Genomic DNA, 27,103 nt, shown 5'->3' on the forward strand with positions numbered 1-27,103 from the left:
TAAAATTATGTACGTCTTCATCATAGACTCTTGCGGCATTTTGCATTAGGTCTGTGAGCCTCTGTGAAATAAAACATTAGTAACAATCTTTTTTAACAATGTAGTGAAGTGTTTACTTTTAATCTATATTTCACTAAGCTATTGCAGACTGCATTTATCAGTTGTTGCCAATTTATTTTCAATTTCTCATACCCTCTAAGTCAATGTCTGCTGTTTTCTTGGTTAACCTATATTGTTCCGTTTGGCCCAACATGACAGCTCTGTTAATACACAGAGTTTGACCCATGGAGTTCATATCTAGCTAATCCTTACAGTATATCTACATTTAAATACCCTCCTACCACTGTTCCTGCATTTTGTCATAGCCATCATACTTCATTACTTCACGTGTTACTTCCAATATGAATAAAGTATTCTGAATCCACCCAGCTATCACTCCTAAAGAGTGACGTCTGTCTGAATACGAACCGAGGTAATGGCAGTCTTTGCCAACATCTTGACAAAGAAGTGAATCATCATCTACCGAGATGTGCATGGGTTCTCATACTCTTATTACATATTATAAATCTCATTTTTTTGTCTGTATTCAAAATTAACAGTTCAATAAATAATGTCTTCTTTAATCCACCTATTCAATACTTTAATTTCCACTTATACAAACAAACCAAAACAAACCCCATGGCACTACAGCCCTTGAAGAGCCTTGGCCTACCAAGTGACCGCTGCTCAGCCTGAAGGCCTGCAGATTATGAGGTGTCGTGTGGTCAGCACGACAAATCCTCTCGGCCGCTATTCTTGTTTTTCTAGACAGGAATTTCCACTTATAGTGGTTACATAAACAGACTATCAATTAAATGGGACATGTTTATCCCTTAATATAGGGCATCTTAGGCCTAAAAACAATCTTCAAGAGTACACCTTATATATTAATATAGAAGCTAAAAGTTAGTCTGTTTCTAAAATTCAGTACATAAAAATGTGAAAAATGATACATTATACAAACATGTAAATGGAAACACTGTGAATGATTAAACCATAAACTCTTGTCAGAGACTAAAAGTTATTCCGTTAAAAATTCTAATTAAAGTGGTTCATTTAAAATTGATAGTGGAATACCAAAGTGACAATGACATAATGCCGACATGAGGGCATGAAACACAAGTACACATTTCTGCTGACCATTCTAGAACCCAAGTGCAAGTTAACAAGATTTGGTTAAATAACAGAATTAAGTTCCTTCATAAGAAAAAATCTTTTCTAAACAGCCGACTCTATGAGTCTCACCTTGAAGCAGCTCAACAACTCTCAAGCGCTCAATGGGACGTATTTCAGACCCAGGCTGACAACACATTGTTCAATATACTATCTAAAAACAGAGTACCTTAGTTAGAAAGCTCAATACACTCAAAAACAACTCAGTGCTAAGCAGAAATGTTACTAAACTAATAAAAAAATGGAACAATCCTGACAACATAATAAAGAATTTCCATCCACCTGTAGTCAACTTATCAAAAACAACTCTAGATTATGATGACAACTCGATCCTCTATTATGGCCCTAAACATAACTGGCCCAACACAAATAAAGTTAATACATTTTTTAATTTAGTTACAGAATCTGAAATAGCCATCAGTAAAATGCCCATAGTTTTACAAGATGAAGCAGGATTTGATGTAAAGAAAAAATAAAATAAGATTCACACCACAATTACAAATACAAAACCTACTAAAAGAGACACTTTCCATGAAAGGGAATTAATTTTCAAGCTTAAAAAGGAAAAAAATAATAATCTCATCGTTATAAAAGCTGATAAGGGTAACATAACAATTGTCATGGATAAAATTGAATACATTGAAAGAACCAAAAACTTTGTCAGCAAAAATTATTTTTCAATATTTAAAAAAGACCCAACTCAACAGATTCAGCATCTTCTTAGGCAAACATTAAAGAACACATCATTCCTATTTACAAATTATGAGAAAACAAAATTATTGAACATGAATCCGGGTCTACCAATTGCAAAAACTCTCCTTAAGATCCACAAGGCTGATGTCCCCATTCGCCCGATCATTAATTACAGGCCCAGTCCGCTATACAAATTAGCCCAATTCATTCAGAAATTTCTAAAGAATAATGATCAATTTTTTATCAAAAATATCTATTAAAAGTACTATTGAGCTAATTGAAAAACTGAACAAACTTCAGCCACACCATTCTTTACATTCTTTTGATATTTCAAACTATACCCTTGCATTAATACCAAAAAATTATTTCCCATTATCAAAATAAATCTGAATACATACAGTCACCTGAGTAAACTTGAGATTCTTGATTTCATGGCTGTCTTAAAATTGGTAGTCTGTAACAATTTTTTCACATTTGACAATATAATATACCAACAAGATGGCTTGGCAATGGGATCACCAGCATTGGCAGAGATATACCTAGATTTTCTGGAACACAATTTTATTGACAATGATAATTTCAAGAATATTCTTTTCTGGGCAAGATATGTGGATGATACATTGGTAATTCTAGATGATAGGATTATTAATGCATCCTTTACACTTAATAATCTCAAGAAGATTGATCCTCATATTAAATTTACACTTGAAAGTGAATCCAACAGTTCAATCAATTTTCTAGATATAACAATTAGCAGATTACCTTATTCTTTACCTTATGTGATTTATAGGAAACCCACACAAACAGCTACAATCATAAGGCAAGATTCCTCACACCCACAATCACATAAATGTGCCACTTACAACACTATGGTTAACCGTGCTTTCAAAATACCTTTATCTATAGAAAATTTAAATAAAAAACTTAATATCATATGTTCCATCGCTAAATTTAATGGTTACAGCACATTTTTTATAGAATAATCAAAAAACACCAAACAAATACAACACTATCAAATGACAATCCTAAACCAGTAGCTTACTCTAACTTCACTTTCAATGAAAACGTCTACTGCATAGCCAATATCTTCAAAAAACGTAATTCCAAAATTTCCTTTCGAACTATCAATAGAAACATGGATGTGATTTATAACTTCAAATCTATAAACAAAACTAATGTATTTTCAAACTCTGGTGTATACTGTTTTAAATGCAACACTTGTGATTCTTCTTACATAGGACAAACTGGACACAATTTCAAAATTAGATATTCAGAACATGTTAACACAATAAAATACAATAAATTCTCAGCAATAGAGCAACACATGCAAGACGTAAAAGATCATTTCACTACGTTAGATCAAGACATTGAAATTATCAGTACCCTAAACAAAGGCCCTCTTCTGGATATCACTGAAAATTGTTTAATACACCTTGATCAATATTTTAATCCTAACCAAAACCTTAACGATTTGTCTAAAAAATGGAACACTCTTTTTGACTTCCTTATCTTAGTTTTCAAAAGCTTCAAGTTTACAAGTTGGCGTTCAATCTTCCACATAATACACAACACCTCGCGCTACTTGCCCTTACCACAACACCCCCTGACCCACCTTAAACTACTCCCCTCACTCCCTTACCCCTTCCTCTCCCCTACCTATATTCAATTTTTGGTTCTTATTTCTTCTTGTACTTCATGACAAGGCTAAATTAAAGTGAGCCTCATAATATTACTTACCTTACCATTTTCACTTTTCTGTCTCTTATTTTTAATTTCTTTTCTTTTCCTTAGATCTCATAAAATCCATACCAGTAATAATAGTCTCATATTCTAAGAGTTTTTATATATACCATTATCCACCTTTTGAAGTACTAAAACAAAATCATATCATTTGTTACCTAGCAACAAATTTTATTCCTTGAATAACAAAAATTGTGAATTATATTGCATCAATTTTTTAACCTCAAGATCTACAGCAAGAGTGCTCGAGAACCTCTACATGAACATCTATTTTTAATTCAAGAAAAGTTTCATAAATGTTAGAATTGGGTTGACTTCTTGCCATTTTTGTGTCGGCTGATGATGACATGGACATATGTCGAAACCGGGCCATAACATATTAAATATGTTGCTACATTAATTCGTGCAACAATATTATTGTATTGAATAGATGGAACATCTTTCTCTTTTTAGCATTGTAACCACTATAAGTGGAAATTAAAATATTGAGTAGGTGGATTACAGAACACCTTATTATTTATTGAATTCTCATACTCTGACAGAAATCATAGGGCTGATATCACAGATATGCCTACCTCTCTTTCATCTCACTATCATGTTTGACCGAGCAACTGGTTCCACGCTTTGGGTCACGTAGCTATCAGATTGCATTCAGAAGCTGCTGGGTTCAAATATCACTGTCATTTGCCCTGAAGGTGGTTTTCCATATTTTCTCATTTTCATACCAGAAAAATGCTGGGACTACATTAATTAAGCACCTGGTGGCTTCCTTCCATTCCTAGGCATTACTATCCTATCGTTGCTATATGACATGTCTGTGTTATTTCGACAAAGATTTTTTAAAAATCTTTAGAATTTTACACCAGCTGGAGAATGTTGGCGAATTCTTTTTTGAGCCCCCGTTGATTTTTTAGAATAAATATCATCTTGAATCAAAGACTGTAACTGGCTGAATGCTATTTATCAGTGGAGTCATCACTGAAATTTTATCGACTTTTTGATCGATTAAAACTTAAAACATTGTTTAATGAAGACTCATACCATAATGGTGCTGACATTATTTTGCAGATTTAAGAACATGCATAATGGTCCTAGCATACTTAGTTGATTTTCCTGAAACTGTGGACATAAGGTTCCTAATTACTTTATGATAATTTAGCTAGTAACTACCTGCATCTCTTTTGAACTCCTTGACTTCTTGGCAACCTGCAACTGCTGTTTCTTATGATACTTTATCTAGTAACTACCTGCATCTCTTTTAAACCCATTGACTTCATGGCCACCCACAACTGCTGCTTGAATATTATTCATTTTTAAATGCCCAATTTGTTTTTCTTACAATATTACAGTCCTCATTTAATAGGAATGTGGGTTCGTTACAGGAATGTTTTAAAATATTGATATAATTCAAAGCCAGTATTTGTGACTTCAGTGATTTTTATTTCACGTAAAGTTGCTAAATTAGCTCCAGAGGCTCATACAGAACTTAACTATAACAGAAAATCACACTAATGTATTTTATGAGATAACATATAATAAGTGTTTGTTTGGTTCCAGCTAATTAGTATTAAAAGTTTGTCCATTATTGCTAAGCTATTGTAACCTGGGGAGTTCACCTGGAATGTGGGAGCAAATAGGCACATTTGTCAATTCCAAATAATAGTACTTGATTGAACTGCTGGGACATTAAATACAGTACCATTTGAAATAAGTGTGATATTAGCCTGTTAACAATAGAAGAAAATGCTCTGAGTGTAGCTGTGTATTGTGCTTTGTGAATAAATATAATAAACAAATACCTGTATTATAGTGTTCGTCATAAATAATATGCTAGTCCCATGTGGTGCAACTCAGCTCATGCAAAGAAAGTCGACATTGCCTTGAACGAATCCTGCAGCAACACCCACGCAAGAGTTGTATTCACTTGCAGGTGTAGTCCCATAGCCCATCCCCTTCATGCAGATCAGCCACCACCAGCTTGACTGAAGTCCAGGAACAGTTTTCTGCAGTCTTCTGCTCCACTTGATGCTGACCCAAGGAAATGTGAGGGTTAAGCTCTGGAAACAAAGTTACCCAGATCATCCAGAACATGCTGAAATTAAAGAAAAGTTGCCACCTGGTCACAAAGAGGGATGGTGTATAAGGAAGTCCTTAAACAGTCTGTGCACCGCTATTGCACAATCTCAGGACAATCTCATGAAATGGGCACAATGTATGGTGGTGTCATTGTGTGGACACAATGCCATCAATGTAGCCAAATACCCGTCACTTCTGTAAATATTGTGTATACAGTGTAGATATTTTGTATTGTATATATTGGTGCCCCTAACTTGAAAATAATAAGTACCTGTATTCAACTTCCTACCGTGACTATGTTCTGTTCCTCTGAAATAAAGTTACTTTGTTTTCTTTTCAGTGCGCAGAATGCTGAAGTATTGACCGTGTACACTGATGAAGGGTTGCATTATTGCACAGTGTGCAATATGATGTCTTCTAAAAACTGCACCCTGAGGAAACATTTGTCATCTCACTGTATAGAAGCGTTGTTTTCTTGTAATGAATGCAATACAACTTACACCCAGAGTAGTGAACTCGCAACTCACATGCTTACTCACTCTGAGGCAACGCCTTACCACTGCATGAAATGCAATAGCAAATTTGCCAAGCGTAGTTATCTTCGTAATCACATGAGTAGTCATTCAGAAGTAAGACCTTATCGGTGTACAGAATGCAATAAAAGTTTCATCCGGCGATTTCATCTCCGAACCCACATGGTCGTTCATTCAAAAGTAAGACCATACACCTGTAAAGAATGCAAGAAGTCCTTTGCCCGGCAAAGTCATCTGCGGACTCATATGCTAACACATTCATTGGAAAAGCCGTATCATTGTGATGTGTGCAACGTCACCTACCGCCACAAGTGCAGCTTGAAACAACATCTACAAATTCATTCGCGAAAAAGTATTTACAAATGTAAGGAATGCAACAGTACCTTTAATCGACGTAGGTACCTCCGCAACCATATGCTGGTGCACTCCGGTGAGAGACCTTATCAATGTAATGTCTGCAACAAGAAGTTTACACGCCGTGGTCATCTCCGAGGCCATATGGTAGTACACTCGGGTGTTAGACCGTTCAAATGTGGGGAATGCAATAAATCTTTTACACAGAACAGCAACCTTAAAACACACATGTTTACACACTCTGGAATAAGACCATTTCGTTGTGATGAATGTAATAGTTCGTTTACGCAGCGTAGTCACCTTAGGAGACATATTGTAATTCACTCACGAGTATAATTTTACCGCTTAGGACGCAATCATTTATTTCCGCACTTTTCAAACGAATAAAAGAGTTCATTTTCTCTAATATGTACCCTACTAAGAATACGTCTTACTTCCCTGTGTAAAGAAAACCTTCCGAGGATTCCTTAACGCATGCTGTAGAGAAATGTTTTTCCGGTACATTGTGTTGAAGAGATGTCGAGATTAGACGTCCGGGCTTTTCTGAGCATATTGTTCAGTTCATTTCAAACATGTACTCCTTGTGCGTAATATTTGCGGAAAGCTTTCCAACAGCAGGCTCAGTTAGACCGTTATTTTCGCGGAACTGAATTTGGAGTTGATGGTGTACCATTACGTTACATTAGCGGCCGTAAATGTCATGTAAACAGTGGACAAAGATGGCGGACAATAGCTTCAGGTGCAAGTACACAGAGTAGTGATCTAATAAATCGATATCGCCCGGCCGCAAAGGAAAAAGAATTTCAAGAATTAAATAATGATGGACTGAAAAATTTCAAAGAAAACGATTCTTGACTACTTTGTGAAGATAGAGTTACAAGTTGAAGGGAAGTTGCTCAGCTTATAGAAAGATTTCAAAAAAGATCAACACAACATCAAATACGAAAGTATTAGTAAATTAACAGTATAGAAGACTATATCTGCAAGAATATAAGGCAGAAAAAGACTAGATTTGAAAGAAATATTCGTCACTGTGAGACCTGAATTCAGAAACGGAAAGGAAGCTTCAGCCGAGTTACACGTTGCCGAAATTAGTACCATAGCGGCATAATTTATTGTTTCCAGGAGGGAGACAATATCTGTTTAAGCAAAGAAAGAGCAAGGAATAGGCCAAATTAGAGAAATTTATAAATTTAAAGAAAAGAATATTTTCGTCTAACACGAGTTTCCAAAAACAAATATTGCGAATTGAATTGCCTATTATTCACCAGTATACTATGAATTCTACTATGTATTTGTTCTTTTATGATTGCATGATGACTGGTGACAAGATGGACTCAGCTTAAACAGAAGGAATGTTTGCTCAAGACTGATTAGCTCAAGCCAAGACCCAAGCCGAAGCTGCAGATGACGTAATCTTCGGATCGCAGTGGTTGCCTACTCCAGGATGCCGTAGTCCAGCAAAGATCCAGCGGCAAAATCCCGTTACGAGATAAGTATTATGAGTTGCATCGTAATGAATTTCAAATCAATTGATGAAAAATATTTATAGGTGTACAGGAGTGCTAGATATAAGAGATCAAGTGCCAATGAAAGGATATATGAATTAAATGGCAATTATTAGCCGATGAAATGTGCTATTTTGTGCTATATAATTACAGTGCTAATGTGATAATTTTAAGGTTACTGGAAACTAGATCTGACTGAGTATTTGTGCATGTTTTGTGCCAATTAATACGTGTAGACCGTGAAGCGTTTAACCTGTTATGGATGTATAAATATAAGCGAGATGTAAGACGTAACCTAGAACTTCAAGTCAATATGTATACCAATCATGGCCAGTTCGATAATAATATGGTAAAGAAGTGTTTGAAATATTACGAAGTTGCAGTGTATAAGAGAATAATCAGGATATTGAATATTGCGTCCGTAACACAGAGGTTATTCTAATGGAATTGAATGATGATATTTTTTAAATATGGAGGAATATATATATATATAAAGGAAATGAAATGTTAATGTGGCATGTTATAAGTAGAATGAGGAGATATGTTTCTGTTCGTTATTTAAGAATGGGATAGATAATTGAAATGCGAATTCCTGTGTTACATATTATATTTAGATTTGGGTCAGCACTGCAAGTAAAGGATATAGGCCATGTTGAGTTGAATGCATGTCTCGAGCCAAGCACTATGTGTTTCGTTGTAACTTTCAGAGGAAGATATGGAGAGGTTACGTGTTTGTTATGCATTACGTTATATATATTGATGATGATGATGATGCTTGTTGTTTAAAGGGGCCTAACATCGAAGGTCATCGGCCCCGTTATATATATTTGGGAATAGAATGGAATCTCGCACATTTACGTATTTGAAGGTCAGCACGTTAGCGCTTATACGGAGTACGGTTTGCTTTATCGAAACTATGGCACAGCGAAGAAATATTTGGGAGTATATAAATATATTGGCACATGACTAGAACTGTATCGCACGATTTTCGCAGGTTAGAATGACGTACCATCAAATCTATGGCACTCTGTACTAATATTATTTGGTTTATTTTGTACATATGGTGATGTACTGATTTAATTTATTCATTTTGGGTTATGATAGGAATATTGGTAACTGTATGGGTGTTTTAAACCCATATTTAAACATGCTAATGCTTATCTCGTAACGTGGTGAGTCACAAACAAGAATCCAAACATGCGTCTAAATAAATTTTGGTCAAATAGACCGAAAACCAAAATGAAACTTAACTTATGCCCCAAAGAAAATCCCGAACAACATTAAATGAAAGATATTCCACTCATCCTTGGTTAAATAAAGTTCTGATCCCTATTTTTCCCCTTATATGAATTTAAACATGGAAGATATGGTATAATTTGATAATTAACAAATATGTAAGCAAATATGTTGAAGATTTAAAGTTCTTTCAAATATGTTTATCCCGGAAACCAAGCACTTTGAGAATGATACTTATAATTCCATGATTTTCCTTTCGTTATTGCCAATGAATATATATTATTCAATTTTATTATACATTAGCATGCTAATAAATTAGATATAGATTTGATTTTTGCATTTCTATTCTTTAAGTAAGGTATAGTAGGTAGTAGTAGGATAGTATACGGAATTATTGAGTTAGCTTACGCTGAATATTAGGTGAGGATCGGATGATTTCTTTTGACATAAGGATATGGTATGAATGTTTCAACGGACGGCGACTCTTCAACGGAATCCGCGATTTATTTAATGCATATGGGAACAACGAAGCGAATTTTTACCCTGAGAAATGATTATATGCCATATGCTGGAATTTATGTTCATAAATACTATTCCAGTTTGGAATCTTTGAATGACTTACGACCCGATGCTTAGAATTTTGTGGCCGGAGCAATATTTAAATATGTGAATACTCAGTTAATACTCCAATAACATAAGACAGAGATGCCGGTAAAGGTCGCTAATCAATAGTATGGCATAATGGTGTGCTCCAAACCAAGGAAGACAGTGCTAATCCCTTTACGTACTAGTTTCAGAACAGCTCGTAAATGACGTGGCTTCCTTAATTTTCAGGAAAACGATGGAATGTCTACTTGTTGACATAAGTAATTTTGACAAATTATCGAAATTGAACATATATTGCATTTTATTTTTGATCTCTTTCAGCTAAATTCTTTCGCATTATTTTAGAACGTATCTTTAGTAAAACATTTTCTACCAGTCTCTGATATAACTTGTATATGGAAAGCCGGTTCTGAGTCAAGGCTGTCGATTTCAGTTTTGCTGAATCATCAGATTTGATTGATGTAGCGTCAGCAAGATCAATGACCTATGACCTAATCATGACATCACAGATATGATGTTACAATAAAACCCTGACCCGACAGTCATAACCTAACGTCACAGGCTTCATGGAGGACCCCATCAGTCATGTTGGTGAGTGATTTTGAGGGAAATTTTCCCTCTGGACCTTAGCTGTCCTCCTGTCCGACTTAGCCTTGTTGCGCGATATTGGTTGACTGCTTAATAGGGACCAGCTCTTTGTTGCTCACCCGAAGGTGAACTGCAGGTGTTTTTCTACCGCTATGAAAGATTTCATTCCATGACGTCAATGGGTTCGGCTGGCCTCGGTTGGGATGTGCAGCTGTCTGAGCATGGAGCATGTAGGCTGAAATATTTTTTTATCTACCAACTAATTTTTCCTCGTGTTCTTCCGTGAAGAGTTCTGCGAGCAGTGGCGTTGGAGGGTGATGCAGTGTGCGCCAGTAGGTGGAGTGGAACATTGTTCACTTGATTGTCGACCGATTGAAGAAAGTGTTCATTAATGTGTGTGGTAGGAGTTCATTGGTTCATATCTAGAGGGTGTGTGGCGGTGTGCAATAATGCTTACTTTGAGGTAATATAGTGGCAGCAAGGACGATGATGACTGTATGTTTATGAATTTTGCGGCTGTCAGTGTGCGCGCGCGCGTTTTCTATATTTCACAGATAATCGTACAGAGCATGTGCTTTGATAAATTTTACAAACCGAATGCATTTGAGTGCTCAGTCTGAATTTATTGACGACTATTGCGACCGCATACAAATGAGGTGGAGTTCATTAGATTACCAATAAACAGCAGATAGAGTGCGAGATTTCTTTAGTCGACAAGCCGAGTTCGTATCGAACAAAAGGAGGCGGGTTTGTGAATTTACAACCACATGCATATGCGAAATGATAGTTAACCCCGAGTGTTGGAAATATTTGAAGTCGGTGATGTAACCGAAATTTTGTTCTTCACGAGCTATTTTATGTACTGCTAAGGTACTGATGCACATTCTAACACTATCAGGCTGAGTCAGTATTGATCGCTTTGACTTAGACTTAGGTACCCATTGCTTTGAGATGTCAGGGTGCCGACATTTTATCTGGCATGCGTTATTTTATGTAAGTCTGTGGGGCTAACATATCTGAGCACCTTCAAAAAGTACCAGACCAAGCGAAGATCGAACATATTAAAATAGACTTCAGGACTTTGAGATGACAACTTTCCTTCTTGCAGGATTCCTTTTATATTAATCTACAAGGCCGAATTTTAGTAAACTGCATGTGCTTTTTATGTTTGAAGTTGGTATTTGAACTCCTTTAAATACTGCTGAGCTACTATTTGTCTCACTAACTAGAGATTAGAAATTCCTTGCTTTGAGACATCAAGTGAGAACATTTGTTTCTAATGGTGATGGCTGATGGGGAGAGTTCTTGCACAATTCTAGTCTAAGCTAGTCATGTGACAGTACACATTTCGAGGTTTACAGACACACAGAGCACTTGCTTGAGTTAATGGTTGCGCCTTTTGTGTGTACGTGATTTTTGACGCTCAGAGTGACTTCTCGCAATGATCACATGGCTCACTGCGCTAGCCCCAAAAGACTATTAGGAGGGGGAGAAGGCTACATACGTGCAGCTACTGCGTCTATGAAAACTAGGAGATGGCTACGTATGCACACGCTACTAGATCTGCGAGGAATAAGTGAAGGCTACAAATGTACACATATGTGGATGCTATTAAGTCAATGAGGACGCTGTTATGAGTAAGCATGATCTTGCCTAATGTGAAAACAAACCTGCACTGGAATGTGTAGTTACTGAAAATCTGCTTTGAAAAGTTACACACCGTTCAATGTTATCTAAAGCTTCTAGCTGTTGCCTGACATTTAACTGGTTAAATTAACCATATATATTCTCCAAGTCTAAACCTAAGTAGTTGTCATAAGTTTCATCTTGACTATGGGAAATAGTAAAGAGGACAGTTTCTTGTTTCTCTGTAAGAATAATATGTGCTAATCTTTTTAAAGACACTATCTATTGAAGTTATTAAAGCTAAGCCACTTGCCATACAGTTAATTACTACATTAAGGAATAACATGTTGTATTACACACTGAGCAAGACACTTTGTTTTCTGCAGCTCTTCAGCGTGATGACACATCTGCAACAGAAAGTGCGATGAGCTGATATATGTAACTCTTTTAAAAGTCTTGCTTTGAAGAGGCATTACTCAGTTATGCACACATATTTGTTCCTAGAATCTCTGATTCATGCTCACCGTGACCAGTATCTTCAGTGGCATGTAGCAGTTGCAGACTTTAGATGTATGCACAAGGGCGTTTGTACGCACAATTTCACGTACGCCACTGCTCGGTTTCCGCTAAATAAGAGCACACTATTAACCTCACATGACCTTACGCTGGTAGGTGCCTAGGCTTAGCCTTATAGACCTAGGGTTCAACCCTAGGCTTAAGGGCATTTACCTTAGAGACACAAGTTCGATGCCTAATAGTGCAAGCTTACCCAAGAGCCAACGGCTAAGAGGGCAAGCCTAACCTAAGAGGCATGGCATGATGTCTAGGCATGATATGTCTAGACTTAACTTTGCAGATCTTGGGTTCGACCCTGGCCAAAGGACGTTAACCTTACAGACCTAAGTTCGATGCCAAGGCTAACCACAGAACAGAGTAGGCTTAAACTTGTTAATGGCTAAGAGTGTAGGCTTAGCCTCTTGCTGACCAGGCGTTATACTAACTGGTTCTCCTTCCCTACACCCTGGCTAAAAGTGCAGTTCTAATGTTACGCTGACCTCGCTTAACCTAATCTAACTCACACCCTGGCAAAAAGCGTAGGCTTAACCTTACGCTGAGGTGTTAACCTAACTTAACCACCCCGGATTTGGAGCCGAACTTGGGAAAAGATGGCGGCTTTAAGACTTAATACGTATGCATTATTCATAGGGGTGTAATATAGGAAATGGGCGTAATGTTCGAAGGTGATTTCGGGGTCTCAGAGCTGAACTGGGAACCAGATGGCTGCACATGGGACTGGGGATGTGGTGTAATGCTTAATAATGTAATTTATTCATAGGGGCATAACATTTGGGAAGCATCCTTGGGGCTCGAAGATGAAACTAACCTCCCAGACTAACCGCAAAAGAATGTAAGCTGAACTTAGCAGAATATAAGTTCGACACAACTAACCGCATAAAATCGCAGGCGTAAAGCTACATTGACCTTTCATAATAAAAACCTGAGTTTACATTTTCATAATAAAATATTTAAATTACCTCAGTTTACATTTTCATAGTGAAGCCTCCGTGGCTCAGACGGCAGCGCGTCGGCCTCTCACCACTGGATACCGTGGTTCAAATGCCGGTCACTCCATGTGAGATTTGTGCTGGACAAAGCGGAGGCGGGACAGGTTTTTCTCCGGCTACTCCGGCTTTCCCTGTCATATTTCATTCCAGCAACACTCTCCATTCTCATTTCATAGTATCTGTCAGTCATTAATAAATCACTTTCGGAGTGGCGACCCCATCGTACCAATAGCCTATATCTGCTTCGTTCATTCCATCCCTGACCCAGTCAATGACTGGAAAACAGGTTGCAGGTTTTCATTTTCATAATAAGGATATTTAAATTACCTCGGTTTACCTTTTCATAATAAGAATATTTAAATTACCTAGGTTTTCCGTTTCATAATAAGAATATTTAATTTACCTCGGTTTATATTTTATAATAAGGATGTTTAATTTTCCTCGGTTTACCTTTTTCATAATAAAAATATTTAATTTACTAAAACTAAAAGTCTTTGAGGATGAAGGGGGACCATGATAAAAAATTGAGAATATGTACAATACCTCAAGACATCTGAAGTGCGTAAATTTAAATCAAAGCCAATTAAAATTACAACCCATTGATCATGCAAAATTAAGCTCACTGACATACCAAGACCACGCCAAAAACGGACACTAACCGAACATTAGCCAATAACAAGGAAAATTGCAACCTACATGCCTGGTAAACGAAAAATTAAAATGACGAAATAATGTTAAGAAATGACCCACTTCAGTATGCTTTAGAAGAAAGAAAATATAACAAATTTATTATAAATTTCCTATTTACTACAAATACGTATGTGTGAGTGTCCTTAACAGTTAATGCCCTTAAGCAGCAGACTGTAAATATTTCCTTTTTTAATTGCTTGGCATAAAACCACTATTATTATTATTATTATTATTATTATTATTATTATTATTATTATTATACTGCAAGATACAACTCTATTGTTGCTAGGTTTTGGAAATTATGTTACCTTAAGAATGTTAGTGAAACACGTTCATGAACCCCAACAGGTTCATTGTGTCTTGAGTGAACACCATTATATAATTATTAATCTGGACTAATTTAAATACTAGACTTTCATAGAAATTCACACGAAAATAGTTTCTTAATAATATGTGAATAAGCATGGTTTTTCCCAAGACTGAAGAAAAGGTCCACAAGACGTCTCTCAAAATATTAATTTACGACATCATAGGCGGTAGACATTTTGTGTAGGTATAGTCACTGCATAAGCATGCACCAAAGTTTACGTGGATAATGTATGCAGGAGTTAATATCAAGCCTGATGATAAGTTACCAAAGGGTGATTAACAATTTCGGAATACTGAGCCACGCCTCGGAATAAGCTTGTCGTTTTTCATATTCTTCAGATGCCGTGGCTGCCTGACATCATGTATGCCATGCCCGATGTATAATGTTTCCCTATTTAGACAGATGACAGCTCATACTGTGAAGATAGCCAAAGCATTTCCTTCTGTCTTATCTGCATGTTGTGTGATCTTTGACAGTCGGACGGTGAGAAAGGATGTTTTGTGATGTGGCTTTCGTCTCTTACGGAAGATATTATACAAGTTTAAAACGTTATCCTGTACGATTGTCAGAGTTCGGAGTCGGAACTATGATTACTATTCTTCTCGAGGTAGTGCTTGTTCCCACCATTCTCGGTCTGCCATAGTTAAATTAGCCTGTTTATAAGGTGGTCTCTAGTTCTGTGTTATTTCTTTTATATATTGTTGAAGACTTATTTCCCATTACCTCTATTCCTTTACATGTCTGCTATTTAGAATCGCCCCGTTCCTCTGATCGCGTAGCCGGTGCCGTTCTAAGTCAAGATGTGTCTCGTCGTAAGTTGTTGAATTCTGTTAAGTGTTTGAATTGCGAAAAGGAGGGACGCGTTTCTAGAAACTGCATGGCTAAGTCTTCCGTAAAGTGTCGTCAGTGTGGTCTGATAGGTGTGCACCGTAACATCTGCCCGAGGTGCAACGGTAATCAGGGAAACTAGTTTCGCATCAACGTGATGGCCCGTCATTTGTGCCAGGTTGTAACTAGCAAAATTTGCGGACTCCCTTCGTCTTCACCCTGGGTGAAGGTTTCTTGTGGTTCGCGCGCCATGTACATTCATTTAGACACCGGGTCTTGAAGTTCCATCGTCGATCAGTCTGCAGCTTGACCTAGCCTTCGCAGGTTATTACCAAAATCTTCCCAAGATTTCTTTTTGGATTCAACAACTATTTGTTTCATTCTGTATCTTTCACCTACGTACAGTTCCATGTCTGCCTGGGCGCTTGTTTGAAGCCATTTCTGATAAGACTTCTTTTTACGTTTACAAGCTGCTCTCACTTCATCGTTCCGTCAAGATGTTCGCCCTTTCCCATCTTCACACACAGTTGTTCCTAGGCGTTCCCTTGCTGTTTCTACTACAGCATCCCTGTATGCCACCCATTCTCTTTCTCTATACTGAACCTGCTTATCGTCTACTGTTCGAAACTTTTCAATAATTATATCCATGTACTTTTGTCTAATTTCCTCATCCTGGAGATTTTCTACCCTTATCCGTTTGCAGACAGATTTCACTTTCTGTATTCTATGACTAGATATACTTCGTTCACTACAGATCAGATAGTGGTCTGTATCATCGAAAAATCCCCGGAAAACTCGTACATTCCTAACAGATTTCCTGAATTCGATGTCGGTTAAGATATAGTATATTATGGATATGGTACCCCTAGTCTCCCATGTGTAGCGGTTAATAGCTTTATGCTTGAAGAATGTATTCCTATCTGCCAAACCCATACTAACACACAAGTCCCGCAAACGCTTCTGATTCCCATTAGCTTCCATATCTTCCCCACATTTACCAATCACCCTTTCGTATCCTTCAGTTCTGTTTCCAACTCTCGCATTGAAATCGCCTATTAGCACTATCTTATCCTTGTTGTTGACCCTGACCACGATGTCACCCAATGCTTCTTAAAACTTGTCAAATTCATCCTCATCTGCACTCTCACATGGTGAATACACTGAGACAATTCTCGTCGTAATTCCTCCAAGTGCCTAATCTGCCCACATCATTCGCTCATATACGGGCCTAACAGAAACTATGTTGCGTGCAGTTGTATTCCTGATAAACAGCCCTAACGCATACCCTGCCCTTCTCTTTCTAACACCCGTCAAGTACACTTTATAATCTTCTTTCTCTTCCTCCTTATCTCCCCGTACCCGAATATCGCTTGTTCCTAGCACATCCAGATGCATCATCTTTGCTGACTCAGCCAGTACTACTCTCTGCCATAAGCCCCATTAATATTAATAGCTCCCCATCGAATTCCGTTTCGTTCGCCAAGTTGTTCCCGGGGAGTCCCTCGCCTGTGAAATGCGAGTGGGACTCCGTTATTCCCATAAGTCCGAGGCTTGCTTAAGATGTTCTGAGTTTGCTATATTAATGAAGCAGGATTCTACCCTACTTACACATAGTCCAAGTGAGGATCTCTCCTCTAACGGGTTATGGACCCCCGGTGGATTGTATAGTCCTAGCCGCCTGAGCACAAGGAGGGTCATGACTCAGAATATGTCCGAAATGCCCACTCGCATTCCATAGAAACTGGTATCCCGACTCTAAGGACCACTTACTAGGCCACTCAACCATTGCCCATGGTTCACGAATTAAGACGTGACTACGGTAACCCACACCATGAAATATTATTATTGTTATTATTATTATTATTATTATTATTATTATTATAGGGTGTAGAAAGTGAGTTCAGCAGCCGTCAGGGAAGTTAAGAGGGACTAGGCGTGGAGGGGATCTAATGATGGGTGGAGATGAAGCTCTAGTCATGGCTGACTTAATTCTCAGGCATGTAGCGACAGTACATGGAGGAAAGAGGTCCAGGATAGAGTGTTATTCCGGAAAGAGTTTAAGGCGAAGGTTGAGGAAAATATAAGGGAGGGACAAAGGTAAGGAGAACGTGGTAAATTTGATGTTGGAACCAAGAACGTAAGGCAAGTATGAATTGGTACTAACATAGTTGGAGATGTTTGAGATCTGGTGACAGCAGGACGGAAAAACGTTTAAGGAAACACTTTCAGTTGGATACAGTGCAGGAGGAATACTGAATGGAGGGTAATTGGGGATGGATATGAGGGAAACTGGGTGTGAGATTTGTAGAAATTAATGGATGGATAGGAGTGAGGGATCTATTGTCAAATGACCTTCACTTGAATCGCATTGGTACCTATAGGCAAATACTGCATAGACAATGTAGGACACTTCCTGATTTCATCGTGTTCAAATGGGAGAAAAATAGCAAGCGACCCTCAAAGTGGCGTGACTTGCAAACTCGCGCCGAATTCAAATATCAATGGAAACCGCAATATGGATATTGATAAATAAATCACATCTAGAAAGAGAGTATTATTAATATTGGCGTATGGCAACAAGTTAGATACATATATACAAGTATGTAATATTTACCAATATACACAGACAAGAAACATGTTTTGTAGCAGAATGTCCAGTTGGGTGATCCACTGTATGGCTTCCTCCGTTGGTTCCAAAAAGTCGTTCGGGCTACCTGTGTAGGAACGTCGTGTACATGGGGGATCGTCCGCCGAGATGCACCACAGTTGCACTCTGGCGATGAAATAAATTTTCACTTATATATGGCATCCGTGCATCGTCCACGATTTGTTCTCACCCGATTCAGAGTGGTCCGAGTCTAACGCGCTAGATGATGTTCACCAGAAAAGATGTTGCGCAAGGAACTGTCTGTGGCATCTTTCCAGCTACTTCTCCATTCTTCTAAAGGGTGAAAATTCCCATCGGCAATGTGACAGCATGACGCAAAGATGGATCACGTGACTTGAGCCTCGTTATCTTGAGAACAGGAATATCATCTAGAACAGGCACTTGAGGGTTCATTTCTATCTGCCCGAACTCTCGAATGAGAGCATTTTATCTTCTTAAATCAGGCGGCATTATACCTGACAGAATTGGGTGCCAATAAAGCGGTATGGATTGGATAGTACCAGATATTAACCGCAGGCTAGCATTCAGTTGAATTTCAATGAGTCTTGTATGTGGGCTATTCAGCCAAACTGATGCACAGTACTCAGCACACGAGAAAACAATTCCCAAAGCAGATCTAAAAGTCTTTGCTGATGAACCCCAACTAGAGCCACAAAATTTCTGAAAGATATCATTGCGTGCTTTGTTCTTTTTGGACAGATTCATAAGGTGCTGTTTGTAAGACAGTGTGCGATCAAGTGTAATGCCCAAATATTTTGGATGCCAGCTGTACCGAAGTTCACGATGACAAAAACGTATGTGAAACTTAATGCCAGCTTGGCGAGTATTCTGGTGAAAACATGACACTTTTGTTTTGATAGAGGTCCCTTTGTAGCACCTCTTCTCTCACACTAAGGTCTCGATGTAGAGTAGCTAATGTTATATAATCAGCATAACAGAATTTTCGTGATCATGTTTCTGGGAGATCGGAGATATACAAATTGAACAGTTGGGGAGACTGTACCGATCCTTGAGGTAATCCCTTTTTGAGCTTCCTTTCTCTATTCATACTGTTTCCCATACACACTCGAAATCTTCTGTCATTGAGCATATTATGTATAACCTGCACGATGGTCCTACAGGGTACAATTCGGAGAAGCTTGTAAATTAATCCTTTCCTCCAGGCTATGTGAAATGCTGCTGTAAGATCAATGAATCCAACTGAGGTCTTGAGTTGTTTCTGGAAACCTGCTTCAATGTGGGATGTCCGTGAATGTACTTGATCGCAGCAGCTGCGATTTGGCCTGAATCCGGCTTGATCAACTGGAATATGCTGAAAAATAGTTGCGTTGATTTTGTGGTAGATTAGCCCCTCAAACAGTTTATAACAACTAAGAAGGGCAATTGGTCTATAAGTGCTTGGGTCATAGGCAGGCTTACCTGGTTTCAAGATGGAAACCATTTTCGTTCGTTTAAATTCTGCCGGAGTTGTCCATTCTGTAGAAGGTCGTTATAAAACCTTGCCAGCCAACTTCTTGCATTCTTCCCTAAATGAATGAGAAATTCTGGATGAATGCTATCGAAACCTGGAGCTTTATTTGGTTTAACGTCTTTGAGATCAGCATTGATGTCTTGCACTGCAAACGGTTGTGAATACCTTGATGTGGGTGGTGTTCTTGATTTCAGGGTTTGGAGCTGGCGCAGTATGTATTTGGTATGTTTCTGATGTGATGGAGTTTGGGAAGTTGTGACGATATGAGATGCTACTTCATCTCGAGTAACTCCAGCCTGTTGCTTCACCAAAGGTGTGCTTCCTCCAAGTTTTCTGAGGAGCCCCAAGCTCTTTTACTGGAATGGGTTAGGTCGATGTTCTCAACTGTTTCAATCCACCGTTCTCTTCGGGTAGTATCCATGCTGTAAATAGTTTCATCAACTATGTCTTCATAACCACCCTGCAGATATTCGTTATAGAGTGCATCAGTCTCAACGTATTCTTTTTTATGGCCTCTAGGTACACTCTTCTTAGCCGCCATCAGAACTGCACCTATGAAACGCTTGTAATTTTTGTGCTTGGTAGCAAACCACCGAACGCATTTATCCAGTTCAGTGGTGAATTTTGACCAATTTGGTTTCCTGAAATTCCACCGAGCATGTGGTATTGACCATACAACAGGAATTTTGATGCCAATATCCACTATAATGGGACGATGTTGACTGTGGGGAAAATGTCATAACACTTTACGACTGGTATGTAAGGGCTGTCCTCCCTCATTGCAGCTAACAAATCACAGGTCAGGAATGTTCGTTAAGGAGTGCTGAAATGAGATATATAGTCAAGATACGAAATGCGCTGCTGCAAGGACTACTTTTTTCTTTAGCATTCCTGCCTGAACATTTAACTTAGAGTTGTCTATTCCCTCATATAAAAGGAATGTTTCATCACACTGAGACACTTGTCAATATACAGATGGACACATCCCTGTCTCTTTCTTTTGGAAGGGCGGTAATATTTGATGCCTTATTCTTTGGAGATTCTTCTTTGATACAGATGACGACTTTAATCTGAAGAGCTGGAATAAAAGAAATAAAAGCACGCAAATGAGATCGACGTTTGTGTTTTGAGGATTATTTACGTATAATTAGGGTAAGAATAAAACATACCGTTCGCAGTAAAATCGGGCTTTGTAAAATCTGGAAATGATCTAAACAGATCTTATAATTCTTAATCAAGCGTAACGTCCCTTCTGTCTTGTCACTTCTCAGACATTTCAAAGCCCACAGATCACACCTACGGAAATCATCAGAATTAACTGTGTGGATAACAAATAATAATGTTGTTTTTTACGTCCCACTAAATATTGTTTGACGTACTTCGGAGTCGCTGAGGTGCCGGAAATTTGTCCCGGAGGAGTTCGTTTACGTGCCAGTAAATGTAACATCTACCGATACGAGAATGACATATTTGAGCACATTCAGACACAACCAGTCTGGGTCACGATAGGACCTGCTAAACTGGGATAAGAAGGGTTCTCCTTCTTGTTCTTCTTCTTCTTCTTATTATTATTATTATTATTATTATCGTTAATGCCGTGGCTCCGTGGCTGGTGAGGAGATCACTTAGGGCAAACATTTACTTTCACAGAAACCGGAAAATTGATTTATTTCCTTTCTTAAAATTCAGGGAGATTAATAACATAAAAAGAAACAGTTGAAATATAACTTGGGAATATTTACATTAACAACGAGCTCGTTAGCTCACGCAATGCATTGGACTTAGAAGTCCTTAATCAGTTACAGTATTAATTGGGAAAACTCCCAGTCGTTGTCTTACATATGAAAGAGCATAATGCTCTGAACAGACGGGACTAAACTCCAAGCAACAATAGAGGGTAGCCTCAATAGAGCAGCCAGATGCTATTTACGATCTCAATTACACTCGGTAATCCCTAGGGTGATCCCACTTCAGAGTGTTCGTACACAGTTTGCCCCATGCTGGGTTCATCTATTACAAGGTAGCACAGTCACGTAAAGTATTGTTTCTCAAGGGAACCTAGACGCAGACGCGTTTACACACAGAACAATAAATAATATAGGGCACATAATTACCAATACTACAAGGCCATAGGCATAAAAAGAAAATATTACGCGAACCAGTCCATTAAAAAAGGCAAGGAATTGAAGCACCAGCACTCCTTAACGAACATTCCGGAAGAGGTGAGAACCTAAGTGGGCTTAAAGCCCAATGATACAGAGGCGAATCCCATACTAAAAATGGTAACTAAAGAGGGAAAATTTAAAAGCCGTGACAAGATTTCCAAAATTTAGACGTTGAAAACTTCAGTCCCCCAGCTCAAAAGTGGAAGGGAAGAGTACCGAGGGTTCCCACTCGTGCTCCCGTACATAACATGTTTTCCCAGTAAAATATATAAATCCAGTAGGAAGACTGCGCAGAAGGTCCTACATTTGAGCCCAGAAATAAAGATTACGTGTTAGATAATGGGAAAGCTGATGAAATATTCCCCTCGAAATACACGGCGGCAAAATCACGTGTTTAGTTAAATTGTTCCAATACTTTTTAGCGATTGATCATCTTCAAGCCGACCGCGCCCTACCTCCTGCCCTCTTTAACCTCCGTCAATTCGCATCCTCAATAACCTGAGCAAATCACACAAGACAGCCCTAAAGTGCTCTCCTTAAATAGGTCCGTACGGGAAAGTTGCAGATGAAATTAAAAACCAGAGCACTGATACGCTAAATTTCCGTACACACCCCTGCGTTTGATTGGCTAGAGAACTTAGTTACGGGCATGTGATAGGCAGATTACATTACTGGAGGAACCAAATGAATTAATGTCAATTTCGGTACATGAAGCACAATCATCAGAAAAAAGTTCACCAACTACAACAACTGAAATATATTCTGAAATTAATTTGCTTCTAGGCCACTAGAAAATAAATGGCAGTACTATTTAACCACCGGAGAAGAATGTTTTAGAAAGTCTCCGAAGTTCTTGGTTGCTGTCATAATGGGAATGGAGAAGGCGCGTAGTTTAAATAGCTGGGGAAGATGTAACCCTGGTACAGGCCTACCCCACTAAGGTTTTACCATGGAGTGAACAGTTTTGAAATCTTGAAGCACAATTGAATTTTGGAAACATTGAAGTTTAGAAATACAGTGACAGTCTTGATTATATCTTAGTTAAGGGTCCGTTCTTGTGTGTTTGTTTGTTTGGTTGGTTGGTTGGTTGGTTGGTTGGTTGGTTGGTTGGTTGGTTGGTTGGTTGGTTGGTTGGTTGGTTGGTTGGTTGGTTTACTTTGCTTTGCTGTAGAAGTGCTGTGATGTTTATATCATAGAAGTAGTCCAAGTCCGGGCTGTATTGCCCAGGGTTGACGGCAAGTGTAACCGCAGCGCCGATGTCCTAACGTGATGCTCAGACACGTTAGGTTCCCTGAGATACCATTCTGCCAACACTATGAGGGCTGAAGCCGGATTGATGAGAGGCCAACTTAAAAGAGCAAGGTCCTGCCCAAGGATTGAGTGGAAGTTTGAGTATTGCATCCCATCATCTTCCCACGATGACAGACCCTAACGAGGTAGAGTTTGGAGTCTTAGTCGGCGCAATGCGGGCCCAAACTCCGCGCAGGTATCCCTTCCAGGTCGTCTGCTCGTGTCATCTGGTGTAATGTTGGGCAATGTAACAGCGAAATTTGGTGCTCGAAGTAACTGTCATAGAAGATGGCACATATAGTCTTTAACGTGACTGGCGACATTGGAGGAGGGTAAAACTGAGTGTCTTCTTAAGTTTGGAGGCAGGGGTGGCTATGGCAGAAAACGTAGAAAAATGAGAAGGAAATATTTTACAATAAACAAGTTAAAATTTAGGATGCAAGCTAATCCTATGAATATATACTAGTTTACATACATAATTTCTGATGATCAACAAAGAACAGAAGTTCTGATATTTACTTAACACTCAACAAGGCGACACAAACTTTCCTAATAATACTTACACTTAGATTTATTAAATAACCTAAGGAAAGAAAAAGTCATACCCCAGCAGTGTAATAAGTGGGTAGCATTTAACTCATGGGGAGGACCTTTATACAGGCCTGTTTTCATAGAGGTGAACATGAAATAAATTTTCAGTCTCCGAATCAACTCAACAAAAGGGTGACAGGAGTGAATTAATCCATAATTATGCAAGGTCTATCATATCAGGGGCAAAGCTTGCCCGAGGGAAATCATATTACTTAACCATGACCTGATCTCAAACTTTTAAATTGGTGGGTTTTCGTCCACAGTCATAACTCGTTTCTACTCTCCTATCAGCGGCTTTAACGCTATTCCTAGCTTTCTTCTATAGATCCCAAATATTTTCTGGATCCATTGTCTCTGGTAAGAGATAGACCAGAAGTTAGATAAGGCAGGGTTTGGAATAAACTTTAACATAACTGAAATTGGGAAGAAAAATTTTGGGTGACCCGCTCGGCCAGATAGGGTTGGGTGTAATAGGCAGAAATAGTGACGTGTGAAATGGAGATCAAAGCAGAAATTTTGAGAGTGCTTTATATTGAGATGGTAAAATGTAGATTTGTTTTATTGAAGATTTCAAATTACTTAATATATTCCTTTATATGGGACATTGAATTGATATTGGTAATGCATGTCGGTCGTGTCTTCTAAATATCTCTATGGTATGATAATCGTGGGAGTATCGACGCACTCTGATTTTAAAGTAAATTTGCATGAGTAGAGAATAGAGATGACTATATCAATTTGTGTGGTGTGTGACAAGCCCGGACTCGAACGCACGTCTTCCCATTTTAGATGGGGTTTTACTTCTATGTCAAGAAGTATACACTTTTCTTTCAAACTATAATAAAGTTCAGATCCATTTGAGAATTTCTTGTTTGCGTTCAGAATTTTAGGAAACACCATAGGCTGATTTATCTGTGCGAACTACTAGTTGTGAATCCGGGTATTCCATGTGTATGGATGTGACATTGATAAGATTAATTGGGACATGAATTAAAGCTACCCTAAATAATTGGACATATTTATTGTGTATGGGGAGTTTACCTCCAACTATCACCCTTTCACCTAGGACCGCTTGGGCCTAATCTGCATAAAATGAATACTTCGGACTCACCTGAATTTATGTTTCTCGTTTAATTGAGGTAGATGCCATGCCATTGTACCGGAGTTTTCTTCACGACTTACATTAAGGTAAGAGGGACAATGTGTGATAAACCGCGAATCCTATATATTTTGATTAAGGGCCACGTACAACTAACATAAGCAATTTGATTATTTGGCTTCCTTTTTTTTGCCTATATCAGTCTGTGACATTTTGATTTTCTCTCCTTAACAAACGTTTTTACCTTTTACTACTTTAAATTCGTTGTACCGAGCTCGATGGCTGCAGTCGCTTAAGTGCGGCCAGCATCCAGTTTTCGGGAGATAGTAGGTTCGAACCCCACTGTCGGCAGCCCTGAAGATGGTTTTTCGTGGTTTCCCATTTTCATCCCAGGCAAATGCTGGGGCTGTAACTTAAGTAAGGCCACGGCCGCTTCTTTCCCATTCCTAGCCCTTCCTTGTCCCATCGTCGCCATAAGACCCATCTGTGTCGGTGCGACGTAAAGCAGCCAGCAAAAAAATCGTTATATCCCTTACATGTGTATTATTTGTCTAAGAGGGCCGAGTACAGTTCCTGGCAGACTTTGCCAGTTTTGACCAAATCCACTTTATTGGGTCTTCATTGTTTTCTTAGTAGTAGTGAAGTTTTTAGAGATAAAAGCTTTAGAGATAATTGAAAGGAATATGCTGTTTACGGAATATACTTTGAATCAGTTTAATATTATGTAAAAATTGAATTTTATACACATTATGTAGAACTGTTTAAAGATTCTATAATGGAAAAATTTGCAAGATATTAAAACGTTCACCTCTAATAAATGGAAGCTGAAATGAGAAACAAAACTATTAAAATCGTGAAGAATATTAGAAATTTTTAAATAGAAAAGTATTCTCCTCTTAGGAAAGTTGATTTGATTAAAATCATAGTACAGAAATTACAAAAAATATGCAACTACGTGAATAGGAAAAATATATAAAAAGCAATCTTAAATTTACGAAAGCTGATTTGATCGAATTCATTTTAGATTAGATTGAAACAAATCCCTCGTTTTTTGAAAACTAATATAGATAAATACTTTTTCTAAACTAAAATGTACAATAGAGATTTATTAAACTTTTGAGGATTATGATTTCAGTAAGATAAATGTAATAATTAATAGAAAGAGCAACAGCATTCAAATCAAGAATAACATTTGAAATTAACAATGTTGATAATACTGTAGAACCAGGATCATATTTAAATCAAGGTAAAGATATTGTTTATAATATAATTACAAATTTGTTAAGAACAGAAAAACATTAAAAGTAATACTAGATTTTATTGTAGTTTGTAGGATCGTACACCAGGTCCAGGTCTGTTCAGCACGTGATCGCTCTTTTCTGAATCCGGTTTGGTAATCACCACTCAGTGGAAGAGTTTGCGGTTGTACCCTGTTTAAAAGTGCTTTGAAGAGGATTTTGTAATCAACCAGGAGTAAGGAGATTCCTCTGTAATTGCTGATGCCCGTCTTATCACCCTTTTCTTGCAAGGGGTGTATGAGAGCACATTTCCAGGCTTCTGGCATACGCTATATAGTCCATGTGTGTGAAATTATGTTATGAAGTTTCTCCGTTAGTGTAGGATCGTTTAGTTTTCAAAGTCAGAAATGATCCCATCTTCTCCTGGTGATTTGTTTTCTTCAGCAGCTTGAAGGTCTCTTCAATTTCTTGAGGTCGGGGGCTTTTGAGTCCGGGTGTGTGAACACCGAAGGGATGAAGACAAGTTTTCTTGGGGTGGTTCGCAGTTAAGAAGGGAGTTGAAGTATTTGGCTAAGATTTCGTCGTTATTTTTGTGTTGGTTTCCAATGATCCGCCGGGTTTTTTTGAAGCGCAGTCTGGGCACCTGGAAACCCTGTGGGGCGTCTCTAAAGGTTTTGTAGGAATATCTTGTATTATTTTTGCTGAAATCTTCCTTAACTTCACGGGGTCGGTTGTTATAATATCCTAGTTTTTCTTTCCTAATTATATTTGAGGCATGTTTTGCAATTTGGAGTAATTTTCCCAGTTTTCCTCGGTCTTTTGACTGCTAAACTTCTACGCAATTATGCGGCTGTCAATTGCCTGTTCACAAACTGCGTTCCACCAGCGATGTTTCCTGGTGCGGGAGGGTTGCTCTAGCTTAATGACTTCCTGAATTTTCTTTATTATTTTCTTCC

General features: G+C 38.3%; 1 protein-coding gene across 1 annotated transcript in view; it reads left to right on the forward strand.

Annotated features, from left to right (window-relative positions):
• Positions 1-20,003, forward strand: part of LOC137501027 (gastrula zinc finger protein XlCGF8.2DB-like) — a 31,676-nt gene extending 11,673 nt beyond the window's left edge. Inside the window, exons 4-5 of the mRNA XM_068227883.1 lie at positions 6,062-6,434; positions 19,959-20,003. Of these exons, the coding sequence (XP_068083984.1) occupies positions 6,062-6,434; positions 19,959-20,003 (418 nt within the window). The remainder of the gene's footprint in view (positions 1-6,061; positions 6,435-19,958) is intronic.
• Positions 20,004-27,103: the final 7,100 nt, after the last annotated feature.

This window comes from Anabrus simplex, chromosome 5, assembly GCF_040414725.1.
Source record: "Anabrus simplex isolate iqAnaSimp1 chromosome 5, ASM4041472v1, whole genome shotgun sequence".
NCBI classification, from domain to species: Eukaryota; Metazoa; Arthropoda; class Insecta; order Orthoptera; family Tettigoniidae; genus Anabrus; species Anabrus simplex.